This window comes from Parus major, chromosome 1, assembly GCF_001522545.3.
Source record: "Parus major isolate Abel chromosome 1, Parus_major1.1, whole genome shotgun sequence".
NCBI classification, from domain to species: Eukaryota; Metazoa; Chordata; class Aves; order Passeriformes; family Paridae; genus Parus; species Parus major.
In genome coordinates, this window is record NC_031768.1 from 81,479,946 (window position 1) to 81,499,107 (window position 19,162).

Consider the following 19,162-nt stretch of genomic DNA (forward strand, 5'->3'; position numbering starts at 1 on the left):
AAATATATTCTTTTTACATGTGTTTTCTTGTTAGCAATCTGCATTTTAATATTTGTCTATTAAATAGTAATACCCTACCAAACAACTTTAGATTTGGATTTTTAATTAAGATCTGTGCTGAATCCCATTTATTTCAGTTCTTGTTATCTAGGCAATGGGAAAATCCATATTAAAAAATGTCTTAAACCTTTATGCAAAATTTTGATTGTTCAGGACAGAAGCCATCCCGAGTTACTAATTGCCTATTATCTGCTCTGCAGAGAGAAATTTTAAATAGTGACAATGCAAATAAAATGATGAGTGATGAATGATCCATGTCATAGATTTATTTTTATCTCCACACAGTAAAAGATGAAATATATACCTGCACAATAATGTTACCATTCAATGGTAACTATCTTTAACATATTTGAACTATTATACTATCAATTAAACAAACTTATATTTTATAACAATTTAACCATGTAAGACCATTAATCTATAAACTTATTATTTAGTGTTCCTCTTATTAGCAATTACGGAAAACAATTTCATGCCAAGTCTTCCTTATTGAGTCTTCATTAATCACAATTAGACAGCAGTATTCATCTTACCCTGTTTTAGTGTGCTTCAAGACTACATAAAGATCCTTCCATTATCTGCAAACCTCAAACTTCTACTGTTTCTAATATGAATGGTGGTTTTAGGAGCAAACAAAACCAAAAAACAAAGAAATATCTGTCTAGGCACACTGGAAAGACAAAAAACACAGGAAGCTTGGGAAAGCTGAGTAAATCTCTAGTTCAGTGAAAATTTCATTTGCACCATGGTGGAAGACACATGACAACTACAGGAAAGTAAGATGCATAAAGTTTATTAGTTCCCTAAAGTACTACTAGAATAGGATTATTGTTGATTGTCATCATACCAGAACTCAAAAAAAAAAATAAAAAAATAAAAAGAAAGAAAAAAAGTTGCAACCCCTCATTCCATTTTCTATTTTCTTTTCACATCAGAGTACAGCTCCTAAGTCTGACTTAACCTGATGTGCTCCAATAGGGATTAAATCTTTTGGCTTTCATTTTTTGTAATTCAAAGTATCTCAGACATCAAAGGATCTTTCTTTGTGAAAAGTCAATACTTCAGCACTTCAGAATAATACCCTAAAAAGACACTCGAGATACTCAGTTTTGAAAATATCAGCTAAGGTTATTAAAATAATTTTAGAATGTTATCATCCCATTCCCACAAGATTGCAATTGGATGACTGAGTGGGATAATCAAGTTATTATTGCAAATGTCTCCTCCTTGGTATACAGTAACAACATGTGTGGGAATGGTACAAAGCTGCACCAGGAAGGGCCCAGACTGGACATAAGGAAGCATTTCTTCACTGAAATGGCATTTAAACACTGGAACAGGCTTCCTAGAGAGGTGACCCAAACCTGTCAGTGTCTAAGGGGCAACACCCTTAACAACACATTTTAATTTTTGGTCAGCCCTAAGTTTGTCAGGCAGTTGGACTTGATGATCTGTGCAGGTCCCTTCCAACTGAAATAGTCTAGTCTTCTTTTCTTAAATTGTGCTAAATCATTATGTAAGAAAATACCAACAGGCAGCCAACATCCTATATATTCTGGATAGCAATGCAGAAACATGGTTTATCAGTGCTGGAATACAACTAAAAAATTCTGCAGATTTTTCTTTTTAGAATATGGGCTATATGCTGATGTTACCTAGCTGTCAAAAGTTTTCCTTTAGAAATACCTTCTTACTTTTCATGTTGTGCACAGAAGAGGGAGTCTTGTCAGCAGACAGGTAGTGCTGGGGCGTGAGAGGCCCGAGTTAGCAGCACACCAGATTGGGCCCTACTCATTTGTCCTCCCCCACTGACTCCATGTGCACACCTTGTAAGTGTGCACTGCTCATCTACTTACCTGCATGGCATCCTGCTACCCAATACAGCTGGCTTCAGAGTAATCCCATCTGACAAAAGACTTCTTTTTTTTTTTTCAAAAATGTGGTTTTGTTTCGAGCCAAAATGGAACATGAGTTTTCTTAATCACAAGAATTCTTACAGTAACTACAGTGTGATATCCTTGATGATGCTTCCAATGACAGAGCAATAGCCTGACCAAATTACTTGCAAAATATAAGAGAAAAATCAATAAAACATAATCAAAATGGTTACTAGGATATATTTTAATGGAAACATGTTTTGTTGAAAGTACTTGTAGATCAGAGTATGGAATTAGTTGAAACACATGGCAATTTACAATTACTGTAACTTTGCTTATTGAGCACTTCACTAATCTGTTAAATGGTCAAGTCCAAAGCACAGCTGCTCTTTAAAAATCACAATCTCTAGAGACAAATTAGCTGTAAAATAACTGACCAAGAAACATCTTTCCCCAAGCTAAAACCCTCTTGTACCCATGGAAGGATGGAATCTATAGCCAGAAGTAGGCATGAGAATACATTAGCAGTGGTCTTTTTTGTCCTTTAATAGCCCAGCCTAAGTAAAGAGTGACCCATCAGCATTTCGGCAAACTGGGTGCATCTTTTGGCATAGGCTCAGCTCAAGGCTTATATTTTGGATTCCTGACAAGATCACTGAGCCTCTCTAATACATTTGTTCCATTAAATGATAAGCGAAAGTAGTCCAAAGCACTTAAATCTACTCAGAAAATCAATGGGAAAGGGGAACAATCACAAGGTTATGTAACTATTGAAATTGAAAATTATCTTTCACTAACTGGTGTTTCTGATTCTTGTCATATATGATGAAGTACTATTTAATCATGTAATTTTGTTATCCATAACTCATGAAAATTACTTATTATTGCCTATAATTTTACTGTAGTGCATTTTTTCCTTAAGATTGCAAGTTTTGCTTGCAATGTTTTTCTTGTCATATTTTAAATATCTGGGAGAAAAAATAGGAATGACTAATTAAAAAGGTAAAACTGATGTCATAATCTAAAAAACAAGAGGTATAAGATGTCATAACCTAAAAAATAAAATTAAGAAAGCAATTTAAGACAAGAATGGACAGGTAATTTATTTAAAATTGCACATGCCAGCTCCAAAATCCAGCATCCTGCTGTGCATACTCTGCTTCTCACTTTTGTCTCTGACACATCCAACATGGCTCTTCCCATGTTGGGAATTTCAAAACTTCCATTTTGCTGATCCGATTTTGCTAAGGTTACTAATGAGCTCCTACATCATAAATATAAGGCCATTTGCACAGAATCTTTATTCTCAGAAATGTTTTTGTGCATTTCTGTCCTACCTTGCAGATTTCCAGTTTCCCTTAGTGTCTGCCTGTCTTTGTCACGCCTGTAGTTTGTTCATGCTCCAACGTTCTTGCTCTTTCTCTGTCTTTTCTGCATAATCTCCCCTGGTTATATTTTGCCCTTTCCTGTTCTTTGAGCTGACATCTATAGTGAGCTTCTCATTTCTTTTTCTTAGTTCTTAATCTATTTAATTGCATTTAGCTGGCACGACTCCAAAGCTAAACTCAGTTTTGCTGTTCCCAAGTTCTGTCTTTCGCTTTATCCCTTTTAATTCAGCTCTCACAGAAGCCAGAAATGCTATCTGTATACAGAGCACTTTGCCATGCAGCCCACTTTGCTGTGGCTAAAGATGCTTCCAAAACAGGGGAAAGTATCTGGCCAGCTGGCAGCCATACATTATCCCCTGAACATAATGCTTTCTCATACTGAGGAAGGAAAAGGTAAAAAATAAACTTCACATCTAAAGAAGCAATTAATCAAGTGAGTTTGATTCTGCTTTCTCATCTTCCCTGTCTTGTCAGTGTCTCATTCAATTCCAGTTCTTCATCATCTTTGACATGCGAGATTTTTAGAAAAAAAATGTTTTGTCAGTGAATGAATTTTCTCACCCTGACTACTGAAAACATCTTCTTTCATATGCCCAAATTGAACTCCTCAGACCCAGCCTGCTGGAAGCTGTTGCCCTCACTACAAAGCCACAAGCCATCCAATTCAGCCTTTTACATGAAATAATGTCTTCCAGTTGGAGACAACTAAATCAGCAGCAATAAGTGGTCACAAACATTCCTGGTAAAACCATAATCTGACCCCAGAAACTGGGATAATTGGTTGAAAAATATTATAAAATCTTTTGAGGTGTTTTGGGGGATTTTTTGGGGGGATGGTGTTGCTGTGTTTTAATTAGGGCCAATGAACTGTCAGAAGAAAGAGTTTCATTAGCAGGAAAGGAAGAAGGAGGGATGAACTGGGTGAACAATCTTCAGCCAAACATCTCCATGCTCTGTATTCTGAGACAGAATTTCATCAAAAGTTGCTGGGTCTTCAATGTAATGACTAAAAAAGAAAAGATAAATAACCAGGGAACTATTGCCCTCATTAATTCTGTTGCAACCCAGAATCAACAATATATTTTCTTTTTGACAACACTGCATTGTCTTGCTTTTAACCTGCAATAAAAAAAAATAGCTAATTCATTAGTTTTGCCACAATCAAAATAGCATTTTTCGTCCTTAACTCTTCAACAGAGAAAAAAAGCTCCTTCATTCAGTTGTCAATATCAGAATCTGCATTTAAAAAGAAAAATAGGAAACCCTTATCATGTGGTCTTACCAGGCACATTTACATGAGGATAATGAAAGGAAGGAAGGTGTCAGGGGAGCAAAAGAAACTTTTAAAAGATGCATAGGAATGTCACTAGCAAGCACAAGATAATGGACAACTTGCTGAAAGCTGGAATGGAAAATATTAAACATCCCTCCCACTGGGAAAAGGGAAGGGAATATCCTGTTGCCAAATTTTTTCAAATTGCTCTTACGTTATGAATATGAAGGCAAGGCTCTTTGTGAGAGGTCTTGGCAAAGAGACAATCCGGAGAAAAGGCAGATAGGACAGTTAAAACTGAGTTACTGCTAAACCATGGATTCCAGATCTTATATTTCGCTCTTTCTTGATGTCCTATAACTTCTCTTATGGGAACAGAAGTGACTATTGCACAATGACGTAAGGCTTTTTCTTGAATTCTTCGCCTCCTGCTTCCAGAAGATTTTTCCTTGAATGAGCTATAATCATTCTTTACAGTAATGAAAAGAAGAAGAAAAAAAAATCTACATCTAAAAAGACACCAGGTAGAGCTGTGATTAAAGATTGACACTTTTACCTAGTATGCAAGATTAAATTTTCCATTTTTATATATTCCCTCAAGAACAACTTGTTCAGATATAGATGAGCTGGCATCATTATGTCAGTTCTCAGTGTGGCAAAAGATTCTGGAGACTGGACCTGAAAATGAGCACCACACATAAAACACATCTATGACTATTTTTTGTTGTTGTTGAGGTCTGCCTGGAAGAATACCATGGAATAAAACCCTGGATAGAACAAGGGTTCAGGAGAACCCTTTTTGGTCATTTTTCAGAGGCCATGTCTCCCAAGCTCAAGAATGAACTATCCCCAACAAGAGGAGGTTAAGTGAGATAGCAGGGGGCCTGCTTGCATGAAAAAGGAGCTCCCAAAAACACTCAGCTATGAAAAAAAGAAACCTCCAAGAGGTGAAAGCAGGGATAAATGACCTGGGGGGAATATGGAGACACTGAGTATGCCGGGATGTGGTCAGGAAAGCTGAAGTCCATTTGGAGCTTAATCTGACACGGGACATGAAAGGCAATAAGAAAGATTTCTGTGGGCAGTTCAGCAGCAAGAAGGGAAAATGTAAGGCCACTTCTGAATGGGGCAGGAGATCTGATGATAGGGAACATGGAAATGACAGAAGTTGTAGTGCCTTTTTTACCTCACTCTTTACTCTTCTAACTGGCCTTGTCAACTCTCTTTCTGTAAATTAATAGAAACAGCATTTTTATATATGGTCAGGATGATAGAAGAAATTTTAAATCTAAGATTCATACAGTACAGGCAAATCCTATTCCATATATACCCTTCAGATAAAGAAATGTCTTATTGCCCAATGAATAGTATTTGGTAGGCATCACCATAGCAGAACTCCTCAAAGTAACCTGTGAGGTTTTGCAACATTTGTTGAAGACAGTTCCTTTTAGTACAGGCTTTGGTTAACTTTAATTTTAGGCTTTTTCTGAAGATAAATTCTTGGAAATTATAATAAAAAAGTGAAGAACATCCAGAGGGACCACAATATTTTATCCCAGGCACCCACATAGCAGCCACACTTAAAAAAGCTCTAAATGGTATGAAAATACTTGCCACTATTATGGAGATTGTCAAAGATGCATATTTAAGGACAAGGAGGACTCCTTGGAGAATTCTATGTGGCAGCATGCAAAATTTTGGTCATAGTCACCCATCCCATAATTCCTAAAGCATCACATTTCTGTAGTTTCAGCAAGGAAATACCCTTTAAAAAAAAAACCCAACAAACCTAGCTTTGATTTCCAAAATGTAACCATGAAAAACCAATAGACTCATTAAAAGCTTTCATAAAAAGATAAATGTTTAAGCATATTTGACTATGACATTTATTTGATTTGACCTTGGCTAAATTGAAAGCACATAGAAAAAATTAAAGTCAACGCTAGATGTGAGCTATACTAATATCTGGCTAACTGCCTCTGCTGTGAAAGCTCTTTCTATTTCAGTAAAATTTTATGCACAAAAGCATTTTCTAGAAACTGATGTAGTGTGTTCAATACATTTTTAGACCCAAGCTTAATTACAAAAGCTTTTTCATAATAACAAATATTGTCCCAAGCAGAGACTATATTTAATAAATATGCTTATTATTTTCCTTAATGAAAGCAATGTTTAAAATTTGTAGGTAATCCCATTACACTGTACTTCAATTATCCAGCCCAGCTCCCCTACCCTCCTGCTGATAGAAGGCTTCCTCATCTTACTTTCCAATTATATACATTAAGTCCTTCCAAAACAACCTTCATTATTACACACAGCATGTATAGCTCTATCAGAGAAAAAGCTGTAATTGGGAAAGAGCAAAATGCATTTTTGAGCCTAAGACAATCACAAGAAAAGTTAATTATGTCAATTAAAATAATCTTCTCTCCACTCAACAAGTATGACCTGTTTGTACAAAGAAACACAGCAGGACAGGTACTGATCCCTGATAAACCATGGTGTTTCTGCTCAAGTCATTCTAATCATAAAATCTGTTAAAAAAACAAATTTTGACTTTAAATTACTTTATAATAGAAGGAGAGCCAAAAGAGCTATTGGATGAACCCAGGGCAACACTCCAAAACAAAAACCAGAGCATTTTCTATATACATCCAAAATTAAACCTCAATGTTTCTGTTCTTGGACTGAACTTCTACTTTCTAAAAGCAGAAAAGGACTGACACAAGCAGACTACTGACAGAAAAGGTCTTGGAAATATATTAATTAAAAATGTTAGGTACCAGAAGTAAAATCTGTGCCCTTACTGTTAACTGTTCTTGGCAAAGAACTTCATCTCAGCATCAGGTGGCAACCAGTTGAATCTATGAAGGGTTGACTCTAATTACAGGGCTTCAAGTCAGAGCTTTAAGTGTTGAAGATATGGCTGCCTATAGCAAAACCAGAGCTTTTAACCCCAAAGAGCATCAGTGCATGAGGAGCTCCCAGACCCTGTAACTGCCCAAGCCAAACTTTTATTCCCTCAGCTTGTAGAAAGGAAAGCGAGATGTGAGGGGTCTCTCCTGGTTAGCTGCTGCTGCTAGTTAATTTTCCTTGCTCTACCCACCGTACTTTACTTTGACATTACATTTGACCAACCCCAGCCGCTTCAACCACTTATTAGAATGTGCAGTCTTCACCAGCCTGCTCATTACCATATTTTCACATCTAATCACAACCCTAATTTTGCTGTGAAGAATTTTTCCCATCCCACCTCACAGTGCATTACTGGATCATTCAGCTTTTGAAGACTTCCTAACATGTCTATTGGTTGTTGTTCCATGGGCATCAGAAATAGAAGCAATATTCCAGAGAATACTACAATACTTCTGCAATGCCACCATAAGTTTATTTTAATCTGAGTAGTTTAGGTGGTTCTTTGCTTATGCCAAACTCTTATATCTTTACCTTACAAATTCCTGGCAATTTTCTGTAAAGAATTTGTACTGATGATTTGATATGACAAGAGAAGTCAAGTCCAAGTACACTGCAGTTTAGGGAACATTTTCAGATTTCACAATGCTACTTGTTCTGGAAGTTCCAATCTCCTAATTTCTTTTACCTTGATTTGGTTTTTATCACTTGGTGATTTTGTCAGGGAATTGGGATCCCTGCCAAAGATGTTTACCTCAATTTTGTTTCAAGTCCTAAATTAGATCTCTCCTAAATAGTGAATTAGATTATTAATCAGTAAAAATCTAAATCTTCATTATTAATTTACTCAAAACAATACAGCAGCTCGTAAAACATTTATGCAGCAGTAAACGGAGAACTACTTTGCAGAGATCATGACATGCTTAATTTACTACACAACTAAATATTTAATTACAAATGGTAGCAAAGCTGAAGGTGTTCTGCTGAAATTAATCTTTTAAACAGTAATAGTCTTAACTTTATTGTGGGGAGTAATGGTAAAATTTTAGAACAATTGGTGGGAAACTTGCTCCTTTTTATGGGATTTGCTTTAACCAGTTAAATGAAGAAGCATGTATTTGGCTAGCCAGTCTGCTATTTAGTGATAGGTCTGGTCTGGTCCCTCCTGTAGTTTCAACAGAAATATTTTTTAAATGGCATATTAAATTAATTGAAAATGCAATGCACTTTGAGGCACTACATTTGCAATGTAATAGTCTTGCTCCAATGACTTCCTTGCTAACATCTCTAATTAGAGTAATGGCATTTTATCTTCCTTGCAAATATCTTGCAATTCTTTGTTTCATACTCAATTTTCAAAACCTTCCAGGTACAATATTTTAAATTAATTTGCATTTATACATCCAGACTTATATAAAAAACCTCAACAACTTGTTTATATTTCCAGTTCAGGAAATTGTATACACAGCTTTTGCAAAGCCTTCTCAAGATGAATATATCCTTCCCAGTGTTGAACCTGAACAACAAATCGTGATGCACATCAAATCTAATTAAGGTGAGCTTTCAAAACATATATTCAACAAATGCAGATGATTGTTTCAGAATTTGCAAAATGTGTAGCAATATGGAGAATGAGTTCTGGGAGTTAATAGTTTTTAAACTATTCCTTCCTATTATCGCCCTAACTCATATAACTCAGCTTTCAGAATAGGAAGGTTAGGGATGGTTTTTACCCTCCTGTACAGTGATGGATGCAAAGAATAGAGAAACAAAGCAAGATGGGTTGGAGCAAGTTAAGAACAATATCCTTATGTCCCATTTAAGGAGGAAGGTCTATTGAATAGACTGTTACACCAAACAAAGAAATTATCAGGCTATAAGGATAGTCTGGAAAACAAAGGGTAGCAGCAGGATCGCTTTCACCTCATCTTGAACATTTCTGTCAAATTGATATTTCTTAACCATCACGTTGTTTTTATTAACAATACAGAATATCCTGACCTTTTGCTGTCTTCTAAGACTACATGACAGTCTTGTCAAAAATAATTCACCTAAAATCTTAAAAGAAGGTGTTAGCTATGAAGACCACAGCTATGTATACATAATTCATCAGTTAAGAGAAAAAGAATATTATATTTAGAATAGGAGTAAAACACATCTTCTTTCCATCTTCCTTATGTCTCAAGGCTAAAGAATATTTCATAGAATCTCAAAACTGCACGCTATAGCTCTTCAAGCCTCTAAATAGAATAAAGAAGTATACACTTGGTAGCATGCCTCTCATTACGCTGCAGAATCCTAATGATGTGACCTTGCTTCCCAAAGTAAGTTGTAAGGTAAACTTTTTAGAAGATGAGTGATATCACTGTTATTAATCAATCCATGTTCAGTTTAAACATTGCTGTATGAAACATGGAAGCACTTACTGCAAGACAGACTGAAGTAAATTGAAAATACCTAGGATTTAAGGAAAGTTTTCACACAAAGTTTGTTGTTCAAATCCAATTCTAGTTGAACACTGACAAAGTTATTGCAATGTTGATCTTCACAAAAGGCATGTGATAGCCTTGTTGTAGTTAATACAGAACACAGTGAGGCACTCAGCATGGGGCTGGTACCATGTGCACAGAACTAAGGGTGGTGCCAGCCGTGTACCTGCACATAGCTTCTGTGTCTGAACGATGTTATTTCTGAACAGACTGGGGAAGGAGGGAGGATGGATGGTGGGAGTGGTGGAAATGTGAAGAACCTGTTTACCTGTAAGCTGCCATGAAAAAGAGAGCTTCACACTTCAGAAAATGCTGTGAATGCTTCATGTGGTATTGGGGCCTCCTTCCTGGTGACAAAACCTCTCAGACTGCCTGTACTAGCTTGATTCCTTCCAATTCCTCATCTGAAACTGTTAACATATATTAGAGTTATAACTAAGCTTTCCCTGATAAGCACCAACATGTTAAGTAGTGTATGGCAGAAAATTTCTTTTACACTATAAAAAATGTGCCTCATTTGAAATCAACTGTCTTGAGAATCATATGACATGACAATAATTCTAAATTTTACTAAAGCTTTTTACACACACATGACTTTGGCAGGCTGCCTTCCAGTGAGAGCAAGTTACATATGTAGCAGCTCTAATGGCCCATATAAGATATTAAAAACACATAAAGAATAATTTGATCATTTACCTTAGGAACAGTATGAGAATTTTCATCTCAGTTTTCTCCAGAGACTCTAATGCCAAAGGACAGATTGTTTCTTGTCAGTGTTTCAAACTGATCTCTATTTGCAAACACAGCAAGTGATGCCAAATGCAGTTCAGAACGCAAATCAAACAACTATTTGTTATGCACTGTTTTGAATTGCATATGCAGGATAGAGAGGCAAGTAATGACAAAAAAAATAAAGAAAAATCATGCTTGCACATCACACAAGCCATTTCCATAATATACTTGAATACCGTATATAAATGCAAAGAAATAAAACTATTCCAATAAAATAATGAGCGCCTTATGAGTTAAATATATTCAAAATGCTACTCACTGGGATTTAACACAACTTGATATACAATGTAGACCAAAATACAGATGCAGTCGTTATGCAAAGAAAAGAAAAAGAGAGGGAAATGATAAATTATTTATTGAATGAAAGCCAAAAATAGAAAAATGAGAAAAACTTTTCTTTCAAAAAACAGGTTAGCTTGTAACCTATGAAAATAAGCCCACTTATTCATTAGAGGCAGGTCCAATCTGATTCTATCTGAGTCCCAGCTGAGCACTCAGAACAGCAATTAATGCAACCGTCGGTGTGGCTGTCTTTTTCTGAATGTTCCTGTCCATCTCGGTTTTGTATTGAAGCAAACAAGATGAAAAATAACTGGAAAAGTTACTTAACCTGTTTCTAAGATGATCACAACACTGGCTAAAATGGCAAATAGGGAAAAAAGAAACCTGTTTTCAGTGCCATGCTACAGACATCTATGGGTGGTACCTGACAGGCAAATGCACAGAGCAGTGCATTCCAGAATAATGCAAGGGGGAAAGGGAGAGGCATCACCAGTGTATGGCAGCCAGCTAAGGTTAGAGCTCTCAGATCACACTGGAGAGAAGGAGAGAACATATTCTGCTCCTTAGAAAGACCACACCCATAGCTGGTTTACAGGCATTTCTTCAATTAAAAGCAAAACAAATAACAATTAAAAACCACCAACTAATTTAACCAGGACTTCCCTTGCTTCACTAATTGCTACAGATGCTGGGCCCGGGCAGGTGCAAGAATGGAACCCCTCACAGAAGAAAAAAATAAACCATATTTTTTTTAAAAAAGGGACTACTTTGAAATTAAGAATTTCAAGGGATTAACTTCAGGAGTTTACTGTTGATCAGTATCTTATTTTAAAACATCATTCTTGCATTTTTTCAAGGTTAGTTTAATTCATTTATTATCACTACTTTAGTGATTATGAGGTGGCAGTGAATTAAAATAAATCCCTACTTAGTCAGCTTATCCCTCCTGTTATATATTAATCTTAGTGCATATGGGATTATAACAAAATGCAAAGGAAAAAAAGAAAAAATCCAACTTGAGTAGCTATATGTTTCTGGATTAAATCACAATATTGGAAAATGTCTTAGAATTCCAACTGAGCTGTGCTAAAGCAAAAGACAGTGAGCTCTGGATCCAGGAACACTTGCATATTTTTCTTCACACAGTTATGTGTGAAAAGATAAGATTTCTCCATAAAACTGTGAAATAGAGCACTTAGAGAGTCCATTTGAAAAGATTCCTTCGGGGGGCTGAGATAACTCCGGCATCTGTTCGAACAGGTAGTTCTGCAAATAAGTGACACACTTCTGTCATCCCACTGAACCTGGACAACAAGGACCCTTGATTGCCCAAACACAAATAAAACTATCCATTGCTCTTACAGCATGTGGCAGCTGCATGAGATGTCCCTTAGAGATGCAGTCATTTCACCTTTAGCCGAGGCAATAACTAGACCTGCAAGTTTTATCAGTTCATCACAACCCCAGTGGACTGTAAATGATTTGGTAAGCTCTGGTGTGAAAGAGAGGACTCCTTAAGAAATCAAAGGCATGCACTGAAGGAAAGAGATTGTTTCTCCTCTTTGGAATTATATCTACACGTAGGTAAAAATAATGTAAGAAAAAATATGTTTATCTGCTAATATGTTTTATGATTGCTTAATGACAGAATTTCTATTCTATGTTGTGAATAGTTACCATTTCAAGTGAATTTCTTATCTCTTTCAAATTAAATTGCTGGGTAGCTACTTGTAAACAAAGCAAAAACAAAACAAAAATACATATCCTAGAAATGCCCACCCTGCAATTAGCTATGCTAAAATACAGATCAGAGAACAATCTAAATTCAAGTGTCATCTTGATATGAAGACTTGATTGTTTTAACTGCCCAAATACTTTTGAAAAAAATTATATAATATGCCTGTATTTATAGACTTTTGTTGTTGTTGTTACATATCCCAGTTTTAACTTCTTAAAGCATATTTTTTTGGGTCTTTTGCAAATATTTCATTGTAGGCTGACAGTCAAGGATACTTGATTTACACAAAGCAATTCTAAAGCCAGGCACACAGAAAGAAAAACTGTTTGTTGGTCTGTATTCTACTTATCTAGTCTGCACTACAATACTTTGAAAACTACTCATTTAAAATTATACTGCTCAGTTGTGAATGTGACTTTTGGGTCACCTTTAATTTTATTTACAACTGATAGTCCAAAAACTGCATTCTATTTTATCATTACATATACACCTATTTTTTTTAAAGTTTAACTTGACTTTAAAATTAAGTTGCTGCTGTCTTGAATCATTAAACTAATAAATGAGTTAAACTGGAATGATGAACTAAACCCTACGGTGTAAAACTTAAATCTTTTCAAATACAAGACACAGTTCTTAGAACTGATAACACTTTAGGAGTAATTTGATTTCTAAAAACTAGAAAAATAATTCTAACGATGTTCTTCTGTCACAGAATAGTGAAAATCAACTCATTTAAACACTTCACATGGACTCTGTTGTTTTGCCCCATAAAATAATTATCTTGGTTTGTCATTTCAACCCAAGACAATAATCTACAAGGAGAAACTTCATTTTAAATTGACTGTTACCTATCTTTAGTTTTAAAACCTCACCCACATAACTAATTCTGTAGTGTTTACAATTTGGGTCTCGTGGTTGCAATATGTTCCACATGTGAACTAGCATGAAAAGCAGTCCTGAACTTACCCTTTTTAAGTTAAATTTTGTGGTAACTTTGGCGAGCCTTTTCCCACTTCTGGTACTGACCCTTGAATTCTACTGATACAGTGAAGTATTATCAGAAGCTTTTTTCATGCTTTATCTCATTCTCTCAGATCAACATGATTAATTGTTCAGTTACTTTTCTGTACCTTTTCCAACCATTGAGAATACTTATTTCTATAGCATAACCACATGCAGTTAACATCTCTTGATTTCTGCTTGATTGTGGTTTAACAATAAAAATTCAAGACATCAATCTTTGCCTTAAGTTATTTTAGTTCCAAGGTTCAAGTGATCATGTTTACTCTCATAACAATAATTTTTCATGTGACAAACTCAAAGCAGTTTAATAACTAATAAAAAACCTAAGACCAATGATGACTTGAAAGAAGTTCAACTGTTTTCAGGCAATATTAGTGGCAGCATTCCCTGTACACTAAATGTCTCATTACCTGAAGGGAGGAGTAACGCTAGCAATCAAGCCAAGACAACCAGATTGAGGTAGAATTTATAGATAAAAAGTGCAATATATACTGGAAAGAGTCTATGATTTAGTCTAATAAAAACAAATAAAGTAAAGAAACATGCTTATGATTTGGCAAAATGGCAATATGAGAACATTAAGAGCAATTAATAGGCATTATCCCATTTTACTTATAAGAATTTTTAGCCAGGACTGGTTAGAACAAAAAAAAAAAAGCAGCAAACAAAAAACAAACAAAGAAACAAACAAACAAAAAAAGGTAGAAAAAGAGCCCAACTTTCCTCATTTGAAGGTTTTTCAAAATATTTTGGTTCAGTTCTGAATTAAATTAAGATTTTAAAATATATCATAAAAGTATGACTCAAATAGAAATACTGATGCACACCAGTCAGCTTGGAAGAACCATTTAAGACACCTACACTCACTTCTAGAAGATGTCTTCTTCACTCTCCAGATGAAATTTTAACAGTGAGAATTCATGTTTGATTTATAGAAGCCTAATATTTACCAGGAAATCACAGAATTCTAGAGTGGCTTGAGTTGAAAAAGATCTTAAAGGCGATCTCATTCCAACCACCCTGCCATGGGCACGGACACCTTCCACTAGCCCAGGTTGCTCAGTGCCCCATTCAGCCTGGCCTCGAAGAGTGATGCTCTGAAGTTGTGTGTGGGTGTTAATGAGATGGTGCCTTTCCACAGGGTCCCACTCTCTTAAGCACAAACTCCAAGGAAATGCCGGGCTGGAGGGGAAGCAAGAGCTGACAGGGCAGGAGCAGTAGTGCTGCACTCAACAGCCAGGACTGGTAAGGGAGATGAGAAAGCAAACCCAGGAACTACCACAGAGTTCTCTCTCTCTCTCGGGAAGAATAAACCCACCTCTTTCCTTGCTCTCCCAACTCTGCTGCTTGCTGATACCCTTTCTCCAAGGCTCAAGATCAGCTCCCCAGCTCCTGTGAGCCCCCAGCCCTTGGCTGCAATGCTGCAAGTCACAAAGTACCAACATGCAGGTCCCACTCATTTAGAGGCAATTTGCGCACCAGCTCCCCTGGAGCAGGGATTGCCACATTCAGGTATGGGGAGATGAGCAGGAAGGTACTGTGAGATGGGAGGGATGGGGCAGAGCTCCAGCTTTGGACAAGATGGAGATCTCAAGCCACTGTGGGCCAAGCTCACCCGCATGGCCACAACCAGACACCCTCGCGCAAGTGCAGAGCACACACACAGATACACCAAGCTGTCACATCAATGCCACTGTACCCCTCCCCACCAAGGACTGCCCTAGTCACCACAGAACCATGGAATGGTTTGGGTTTTAAGGGACCTTAAAGACCACCTAGTTCCAACCTCCCTGACCTGGGCATGGACCCCTCCCTTCCCCTTGCCTTTGTGTGCACTGCCCAGCCCAGCACACTTCACACCTTGGAAACTGCTCCCCTGAACAGACACTTGGGAAGAGATCCTGGTGGGATCCAAGGGAGATCAAAGTTCATGTCCTCTCTCTGCACAATTCAGAACCAAAGTTTTGACATTTTAAGGAGCTACACTGGCAGGTTGTGCATATGTGTGCATACCCAGCAACCCGTGTTGTAATCATCCCCCATTTTCTTCCTCATCCTGCAAAAACAAATAGGCTCATACAAAATTTCTGTTTCTTAGAAATAGCCCTTAAAAAATTCTTGGCTTGCACTCATCCAAAGAAAAGCATAATAAAAAAATCTGTTATGGAGCCCCAGTCTTCTGATTCCTAGTATCCAGATCTTTACTGCAAGTAAATCTTTTTGCACACATATGGTATTAGAAAATACTGCTGCATGTTACTTCCTCCAAAAGCTCATTAAGAAAACAATGTACCATTCAAATCATGCACATGGAGAAAAACAGCTAATTATTCTTCTATGGGGGGGAAAAAAAGGTGAAACTGATAATAATTTGATTATCCAACCATTATAAAAAAAAAGGTCAAAAACCAAAACAAGGCATGCAGTTAAATGTTATTTTGAATTTACTTCCTGATAGATCTGTGTTCTGTCTGTGTTCTCCTGGTACCGAGGTATTGCACTGAAGATGTCAGTGTTGATCGGCTTCCAATCATTAATGGCACTTATTGAAATAACATCCTGCTAGGAATGGGATTTTTCTGCATTTGCTAGGGCTTGATTTGCAGGGGAAAAAAATAAAAATTATAAATGAGCCCTGACTGTGGAATAAGCATCCAAGAAAAAAAATTTTATTTTTTGTGTAAGGCCATAAGTAAACATTTTACAAGGTGTTTATTGCATATTTACTGTCTTCTGACAAAATTAAAATTCCCATGTAAATATGCTAATAGCATGCTCAAGTAATATCAAAAAAGATTTTCCCTAAAAACTGTTAGGCATAGCTTGAAATCTTAAATAGCATGGACCTAGGTTGTTGGTTATTTTGAAAATCCTATAAGGATGAACAAGTAGCAATATAATAAATCTATACAGAAATATTTAAAGTACTTAAAATGAAGAGAAAAAGACGAATTTGTTGAAGCATTCTTTTAGCTGGTGTTACAAGACTCTACAGAGAAGAAAATATTTTCTCAGTGAATAATCTGGCACTGATTGATGAAATTTTTCAAGGTTATTGAAATAATCTATGGCCATATATGCTTTAAGCAATGCACACCAAATCTGTTTTTAAAGCTGCTGAGTGAGCCCCACTGTGTCAGGAGGGGAATGTGTCCACTCATCCTGCCTCTGTCATCTTGGAGGAAGCCTGAGAGCAAATATTCCTCTGGAGGGAGCCCCTCAGGACTAAGAAAGATCCAGGCTGCAACTTTTTTTTCCTCCCATTGCAATATGCAAACTGAAGGAGAGTTTACATGATGCTCTCTTTATGGAAATGTGACTGATGACAGAGAAAGTTTGACAGTCCCATGTATAGCTCTCTGCATTTCTATTTCCCCCTTATGTATATGATGTGAAATATATAAATCACTACTATTTAAGTAACTTCCCAATGACTTGCATATTTAAATTTCAAAATTTCCACACAGCACCTTTTTAAGCATTTGGAATATTTTGCAGAAAAAGCAAACATCTCCCCATCCTCCCTTCAACCACAAATATATTATATTTTTGCTAATAATTTTCTCAAGGTGAAGGGCTTTTTCCAGTTACAATGGAATTCAGGCAATGATTGTTGCTTAGTGGATTGGTGGCTGTGTTACATAGCATAAGATCTATTAAAGACATAATAAAGCAGCCCATTTAGAAAGTCTTTGACTACATCAAAGACAACAAGGAAAAGAGGAAGCCATCATTATCAAACTAATGAGGTAACTTTATAGCATTATCCTGAAGTTCTTTCCCCCCAGTCTAAATCTGAGTTTATGAAAGAGGAATTGGTCCCATTTTGAAAACATTTTGTCTGGTAATGTAGACAAAATTAGATTGCAGGTCCACTAACAAAATGTTTTCTATGCTTAAAATAAAAGACAATTGCCTTGAAATTCCCTAATTATCATTACTGTAAATTCTAAAGCTATTTAAGTTTTGCTCAGAGAAAAAGAGGGCAGAAGACTCTTACCTACAAGGGCTTCCAGAAAACAGCCAGTTAAATTCAGTTCAATTTTATGAGAGAAAAATACTGAAAGATAGTACTGACCATTTTTACATACCTATATCATTTTTAAATAAAAGGGATCCACGCTGCAGCACAGTTTCAACAAGTACCATGAAACAAAATTCCCAAACATTATAAATGCTTAACATGTTATTCCATCCTCATTAGTACCACACTAGGAAAAAAAAATATACAAGAAGCAAACAATCAGCCGTTGTTTAAGAGCCTAATACGGTACAAGGAAAAAATAATGCAGCACAGCAACAAGTTCACTGGAGTGCTCCCTTAACACAGACATACCAGATGTACAGCTGTTTATCTTGTGAAGAAAAACAATCAAAAGAGGACATAAAGACTTTTGAAAGGATCTTCTCCCCGGTATTTAATCATATGCAAAATATTGAAGGATTCTCGCATGAAGTCAGGAATAGCAATAGGTCGTTTTTTCATGGTATTTTAAAAAGCTAAGTAGACACACAACAGGATGCCAGCAGGCAGCTTGCATGAGACATAAGGCTTTATATTCCCACTAGGAACGTACCTTCTCTGCTTTTGCTTTCCTGGCGTTATGCACAAACCTGCGTCCCAGCTTCTTGGCATACCAGATAGAGGCAAACATTGTAGTGATGAAGATTTCAGTCTGAATATGCAGCACACACACACCAAAAAAAAAAAACAAAACAACTTCCCCCACAAGTGAGATACAGATCTAATGCTGGTTATGGTCTTAACTATGCTGTTGCTTTGTCAAGTCCTCTCATGCTGCCTTCTGAAAAAAAACAAACCACCCAGTGTGGCCAGTCTGCAGGTGTATTTACATACTGCCAGCAGGAAGTCCAGGGTGAGGCATCTTTGTATCCAGCTCACATCCAGTCTGCTAAGTGCCTGTCTGCAGTTCTTTAGCACTGTCACCACAAACTACATATGTGTCAGTATGAAAGGAAGCTGCAGTAAACTACTGTAGCAGACAGCTCACCTCCTCTTCTCCTGTTCTGAAATTTAACTCCTTGGTTCTCTTCGATTTGCCAGCATGCAACAGAAGCAGCAGCAGTTCAAAAATGAGATACACAGCACTGCAGGGAAGCAAAGGGGTACAAAAGTGCCAAAAATAGAAATATGTATTAACTGTTAAGGTGAAAGAACAGGTGTTTCGTGTCTTTCAGGGCAATTACGATATGAAAGGAAAATTGATTTTACTTTGTTCTTGCGGTCTGGGGTCTATTCGGAGATATTTTTCCTACCTAGTTTCAGTTCACAGCAGACAGGCATCAGAGCTGCTCAGTTCACTTGC

The 19,162-nt window shown here is 36.7% G+C and overlaps 1 protein-coding gene across 15 annotated transcripts in view; it reads right to left on the reverse strand.

Annotated features, from left to right (window-relative positions):
* The window catches only part of DLG2 (discs large MAGUK scaffold protein 2), a 986,158-nt gene that overhangs the window by 462,769 nt on the left and 504,227 nt on the right, over positions 1-19,162 (reverse strand). Inside the window, exon 1 of one of the 15 annotated variants that reach the window (XM_019005949.2) lies at positions 18,413-18,794. The exons of 13 other annotated variants lie outside the window; for them this stretch is intronic. In XM_019005949.2, coding sequence (XP_018861494.1) covers positions 18,413-18,490 — 78 coding nt within the window. In that variant the 5' untranslated portion in view covers positions 18,491-18,794. Of the gene's footprint in view, positions 1-18,412; positions 18,795-19,162 lie in introns of those variants that run through there. One more of the 15 variants, XM_033516407.1, reaches the window with a different exon arrangement.